General features: G+C 57.6%; 1 protein-coding gene across 1 annotated transcript; it reads right to left on the bottom strand.

Moving 5' to 3' along the window:
- Window positions 1-2,623: 2,623 nt before the first annotated feature.
- Window positions 2,624-5,612, bottom strand: MRPL28 (mitochondrial ribosomal protein L28). The gene is made up of 5 exons (XM_051632613.1): window positions 5,284-5,612; window positions 4,997-5,149; window positions 4,051-4,185; window positions 3,321-3,407; window positions 2,624-3,031 (listed from the first exon to the last, which is right to left on the bottom strand). Exons 1-5 carry the CDS (start codon window positions 5,569-5,571, stop codon window positions 2,954-2,956), a joined length of 741 nt encoding a protein of 246 aa, XP_051488573.1. The 5' UTR covers window positions 5,572-5,612; the 3' UTR covers window positions 2,624-2,953.
- Window positions 5,613-6,173: the final 561 nt, after the last annotated feature.

Below are 6,173 nucleotides of genomic sequence, written 5' to 3'. Positions count from 1 at the left end.
GTAGATAAGAAAACGAGTTTGTTGAGAAACATTGCCTTCATCTCAAGCTGGTTTTTGCATCTGTGACCACGGCCTGATGGGAGCCACGAGTGAGACAAAATTCCACCAGTCTGACCATCCCAGCCCCAGCTTTCCCAGTCTGGGTGCTTTCCCCAGTTGACATTTTGCTCCTCTGCATTATTTTGCAGTCTTGGGTTTGGGGCTGAAGGAACACCAAGCCCCCTCCACAATCAGCCCGTGGACCCACAATCCACATTTCAAGGGGCACTTCCCTATCTGTGGCAGGCTTGCTGGGACCTGTTGAAGGGAACAGCAGATTTTTCTTACCCGAGAGATGCACTAAACAGGAGCCTCTCGGTCCTGGATTGACCTTCCCATGCCTGCATCTCCCAGCCCACCAGTCACATCCCATGGCTTTGTCCACCAACACCTGGAAAACTGCCAAGGCTGGAGATGCCCCTCTCTGCTGACCAGTCATGGGCCGCACAGCCTCTGAGGGAAGGTTTTCCTCTTCTCCAACCTGAACCTGCCAGTTTGTGGCTGTGTCCCTTCCTAGTTTTGTCTGCCACAAGCTGGCAGCACCCAATACGTACCCGTGGGTTTGTGGCACATGTGGCTTCCTGGGAACACATTGTCATGGCAAACTACCAGCTCCCTTGCTTCCCTTTGCAAGGGCAGAGAAGGAACCTGGTATCTGCAGCACCTCTGGTTCTCAAGCCAGCAGAGGATCTCCATGAGGGCCTGTCCTCGGGGTGAAGATCCCAGCCACATCCAACACAGGTGTAGGGAAAGGAGCAAGGGGAAGGCTGAGGCAAAGGCAGGCAGGATGAGAGAACAGAGGGCTCCAATTCAGAAGTCAGGATTAACCGTGTCCCCAAGACCTTCCCCATGGAGAAGCTCTTGCAGTTCCAAATTCACTCTTGCAGACCCATCAGCACCCCCTGCCCCAGTAGCACTGCCCAAAAGCTCCTGCTACCCCTTGTCACCCAACCAACCTTCCCAAGGCAGCAGCTCCTGCAGACCAGGCATGACCAAGGAGCAGCACTGAAGAACAGAGCCAGCTTCAAGGCCAGGCCACGCCAGCGGTGCCCGGGGGCAGCCAGAGACAACTGGAATTTTACATCACCGAAACCTCCCAGCCCCCTTAGCAGCTGGTAGCTGCCACCCCTCAGCCATCCCAAACAGCCCCCTCACTGCCGAGGGGCTGCGAGGCCCTGAGGGACCCCCCAGGGCTGCAGGAGGGGTGCAGGCAGGTGCCAGCCACGCTCCACCCTGGCCAGATCCGCAAGGCATGTTCCAGTCCAGCTCCAGAGGAGGTCAGGGCAGAGTCACAGTCTGCAGCTTTGCTCAGAGCTGCATTAAAATGCATGAGCTGTGCTAGCCCTAATGACGAGCAGAGCTGTCAAACAAGGAACTTGTCCCAGCTAATTATGTCTAACGAGGGCAGAGTGTCAGGGTCCCCGAGGAGCTGGGCAGCAGCTTCCCTCTCAGCTCAGCTGCAGAAGAAGGAGAAGATAAGCAAATGTCATTGTGCTGGCCTAGCTGCAAATTCAGTAATTAGGCAGATGTGACCTTCTGTGCCAGTTTGCTCTTAAGAAGCTGGACTCAGCAGAGCTGAAATACACAGGAAATATCCCAGCTTTTGCCACCCAACATGTCCCCTGCAGTACTGAGTGTCCTGCACCCCTGCAGACATAGGGTGGCCCCAACCTGGCAGCCCCTGACCAGCCAGCCCAGGGCTGCACAGCTGGGCCACGCTCACCAGGGGCTCAAACACCCCTTGTGAGGGCTCCAACACATTCCCTGGCCCAAAAGGCAGCAAGAGAAATCTGGTTTTCATGAAACACCACCATTTAGATGGCATTCACCTCAGCCACCTCCCTCATCCCCAGCCACCCAGTATACAGGCTCTGTGCCCACCCCACAGCACCTCTCCCCCAAATCCTTAGGGCAGACAGTTAGGCACTAGGAATTTCTGCTCCCCTGAGGTCCTGCTCCATTCCAGGGCAGAGGGAATCAGCCACACACTGCTCCAGAAGCCCAGTTTCTCTCTTGTAACAGTTCCTGTGGCTTAGAAACCAAGACTGTGCACTTGCCCTTATGTGCTAGGGAGGGGAGACGTCTCATCCCCAGGCCAGGTTAAGGCAAAGTCTCCTCCTGGGGCTCACACGAGGTCCACCCTGAAAGCTCTGAGCCTGTCCCTCCCCTCAAAGCTGCAGGGAATGGGAGCAGGGGCTGCTTCTGCTCCAGCCTCAAACCCACTGCAGCACAACGGAGTCTACAGGCAGCAGTGACCCACAGCACTGCCCAGCAGCAGGGAATCCTGGTCAGTGCTTTTCAAGTCCCTCAGTGCCAGACAGGACCAAAGGCTTGAGCACCCACTTCGACTACATTTTTATAAAAGAAAACATTTAAAAGCCACCAAACAGAAACGGTGCTGGAGGCCAAGGGGTTAGAGGGAGCCGGAAGGGGAGCTCAGCCCCACCTGCTGGCAGGCCCTGCTTGAAGCAGGGGTTTGGGGTCATCCTGCTTTCAGGTCCCAGCTGCAGCAGGCTGGGGACTGATCCAGGTCACACCACCATGCCCCAGAGTCTCTGCTGTAACAAGCTAATGAGCACACTAGTGAGTATCAGAGAAAAGTTTACTGATATGCCCAAAATGCATATTTCATTTCATACCATGATCAAGCTCTCAACAGCAGCCAGCTACTCATACAGGCAGAAGAACCACAGTCAATCTTACAAGAGCACTTTCAGAGGCCACAGGACAGGATTTTTTTCCTCAGCCCATGGGAATGGCTCCTCACTGAATTCAGGCCACCATTAGACTTCAATAACTGCAACACACTCTTCATGTGGCCTCTTCCACACACTGTGGTTCAGACAGAAGACCCACTGAACCCCACAGCTTGGCCTGCAGCAGGGAAAATCTTGCTCCAGGCGTTCCCCTCCTTCTACTGCTTCTGCAGAGCCTGTTCCTTCAGCTGGTTGACAAGCTCTTCAGCATACACCTTAAAGAGTGGGACAGGGTCCTGAAACAAAGCAGAGGATAAACCACTTAAGAGGGAGTGAACCTGAGCAGCAGCAAGGCCTGGGAGAGCCTAGGGAGCCAGTGCAGCAGGAGTGCCAGGAGTTAACACCCAAGAAGGAGGGATCATGTCTTTTTTAGTGGCTAAACAAGACAAGCTTCTACTCTGCTCCTCCAGGCACAGCTGGTGCTCAGCTCTGTAACCAGAGCTCACCTCTTCCTCAGGACCAGCAGGACACGCAGCCTGATGTGCCTCAGACATCTCCTTGCTAAGCACTGTCTCAGGAACTTACCTTTTTTTCTAGGAGCCTCTGTTTTTCTATTGCTTCTTCTAAACTCAAGCCAACCCATTCAGCTTCCTCTTCTGGGATCACAAATTCCTGTGATGAAAGAAGGAGCAGGTAGTATAGTCTTTCCAAGTAACTAAGGTGCAAAACCAACTCACACAAAGACACAATCCAGGAGGAATGTTATTACAGACTATTCTTAGAACACTGCTCCCTCACTTCTGGCAATCAAAGTCCACTTCCTCTCTCTCCTTTTCCCTTTGCAGGGGTCCTGCTTCACCTGATGAGTTGTGTCCACTGCTGGGCCTCTCCTTTGTGCTGTTCTAGGCCTGTTTCTGGGCACAACTCCAGGGAGCACGGACGTTGGTGGTGTTTCTAGGCTGGCATCCATCACCAGTTGCCCACAACCAGCCTGCACACAGGTGGCCTGGAGTCCTGGCTGCTGTCAGCAGAGCCAGATCCTCCCAGTGCTTATCACAGACCCTTGCTGACCTCAATCATAGCAAAAATACATGCTTTAGTCTGCCTAAAATGATCAGTACAGAAACTAGCAGCCCAGAGAGAGGCAAGAAAAACCTGACGAATGATGTTTAGATCTTCCCTGCCCATACCCTTAAACCCTACAGGCATCAGCACCGGGTCGTGCTGTGACAGGCTGACTGGGGCGTTCTCAGTCTGGACAACCAGCAAACGTCCCCGCAGAGCCCAGGGAAGGGCCTGCAGGGCAGGCACCCACCTGGTACTTGTTATAGATGGCCTCTCTCCTGGCGGGATCATCAGGGTGCAGCTTGGGGTCCCGCCGTGCCAGCCGCAGCAGCATCGTCCGCTTCAAGTCCATCCCCAGCTTGGAGCACATGTCGGCTTTTGGGGTCTGGGGAAACACAGGCTGAGGTGAAATCGTGCCCAGAGGCCATCTGCTAGGCAGCACCTGAGTCTGTCAGCGTGGAGACACCACCAGCAGTTTATCCACACACTGTGGAGACCCTCAGGGCGCTCGTTTGGAGTGTCTGCTCCCCCCTCGTGAGACCCCCTGAAGGGCTGGGTCCTGTTCTGGGCTCCCCAAGACAGGAGGACATGGAGCTGCTGGAGAGAGTCCAGAGGAGGCCATGGAGATGATCAGAGGCTGGAGCAGCTCTGCTCTGGAGCCAGGCTGGGAGAGTTGGGGTGTTCAGCCTGGAGAAGAGAAGGCTCCAGGGAGACCTTAGAGCACCTTCCAGTGCCTGAAGGGGCTCCAGGAAAGCTGGGGAGGGGCTTGGGACAAGGGCAGGGAGGGAGAGGACAAGGGGGATGGATTAAAACTAGCAGAGGGGAGACTGAGGTTGGACATGAGGAGGGAATTCTGTGCTGTGAGGGTGGTGAGAGCCTGGCCCAGGTTGCCCAGGGAAGCTGTGGCTGCCCCATCCCTGGCAGTGTTGAAGGGCAGGTTGGATGGGGCTTGGAGCAGCCTGGGCTGGTGGGAGGTGTCCCTGCCCATGCAGGGGGTTGGATCTAGATGATCTTTACGGTCCCTCCCAACCCAACCCATTCCACGAAAGGAGAAAGACCCCTGGGGTTTGTTCTGGAGCTCATCGGCTCCAGGCCAGCTCTCCGCTGGCCCAGGGCGCTCGGGCTGGCAGCTCCGGCCCCGCACGCCCCGAGCGGGACGCGGCAGCCGCGGGGCACAGGGCTCGGGGCCTCCCCACCTTCAGGATGTAGAAGTCGAAGCCATAGGCCGCGTCGATGAGGTCCAGGGTCCGCATGGTGACCGTGATGGTGAGCGTGGCGTCCAGGATCTCGCTGTAGAACCGCCGCTCGAACAGCTGCGGCTTCCACGTCTTGGGCAGCCGGGTGGAGAGCTGCAGAGAGCGGCCTCAGCACCGGGCGCAGCGGCACCGGGGGTGCGGGACACGGCCCCGCGCCGCACCGGGAGGCCGCTGCCGCCCGTGCCCCCGGGAGCACCGGGGACAGAGAGAGAGACTCCAGCGCTCACCTTGTCGTTGCGCGCGTAGCGGAACCCGCGGATCCAGCCCTCGCCGCCCCACAGCCCCTCGTGGGCGGCGGGCGGCAGGTGAACCGGCACCGGCACGTCCTGCACCCGCTCCCGCTCGCCGGTGCGCGGGTTCCGCCGGTAGCGCAGCCCCAGCGGCCGCCAGTGCACCGGGCTGGGCGGCGGCTGCTCCCGCAGCTCCCGCAGGTAGTGCTCGGGCAGCCGGGAGCAGATCCCCTCCCGCAGCCGCAGGGCGGGCCAGAGCCGCGGCGGGAACGGGTGCAGCGGCATCGCCAACCGGGGCCGCTTCCGCTCCCAGCGGGAACCGGGGCCGGAACCGGGGCGGGCGGGAAGCACCGCACCGCCCCCCCCACACCCCCCGGGCCGCCTTTATCCCATTCGAAAACCGTCCGCTTTAAAACTCACCGTATCAAATAATCACGGGTCGGAAGGGCAAAGAAAAATAGCTTGTTTTTTGTGTGGTTTTTTTGTTTGTTTTTTTTTTTAGTGTTTTTTTTTTCCCCTCCCCCGACACAGGAATTGACCCAAAATAATCAACTCCCCCCCCCCCCCGCCCCACCCTTTGTGCCAGGGAAGGAGGATTTCAAGGATCCGACATAAAAGAATCACGTTAGCAAGGTTTCTCGCCCCAGAGCTGGCTCCTGCCGGGCAGCAAGGGCCCCCCGCCCCCCCCCGAGGAGGAATTATTATTCTAATTATAATAATTATTACTGTGATTATTGCTTTCCTGGGGAGCAGCACCCAGGCCAGGCGGAGCCCGGCACGGCCCCGAGGGAGCAGTGATCGCCGGCCCGAGGCTGCAGCCCCGCTCTGCAAAACCAGGCGGGGAGGGGGGGGGAAAGGAAAAAAAAGTGCCTAAAAGTGGTAAAAGC

The sequence above is a fragment of the Apus apus genome, chromosome 14 (genome assembly GCF_020740795.1).
Source record: "Apus apus isolate bApuApu2 chromosome 14, bApuApu2.pri.cur, whole genome shotgun sequence".
NCBI lineage: Eukaryota > Metazoa > Chordata > Aves > Apodiformes > Apodidae > Apus > Apus apus.
Note: the sequence above shows the minus strand (reverse complement) of the source record. Positions and strands in the feature narration are given on the sequence as shown.

Coding starts and splice junctions, on each gene's coding strand:
- MRPL28 (XM_051632613.1), bottom strand. CDS start 5,571: ATGCCGCTGCACCCGTTCCCGCCGCGGCTCTGGCCCGCCCTGCGGCTG. Junction 4,186..4,996: donor TCGACTTCTACATCCTGAAG/GTGGGGAGGCCC, acceptor GTGTTTCCCCAG/ACCCCAAAAGCCGACATGTG. Junction 3,032..3,320: donor AGAGGCTCCTAGAAAAAAAG/GTAAGTTCCTGA, acceptor GCTTTGTTTCAG/GACCCTGTCCCACTCTTTAA.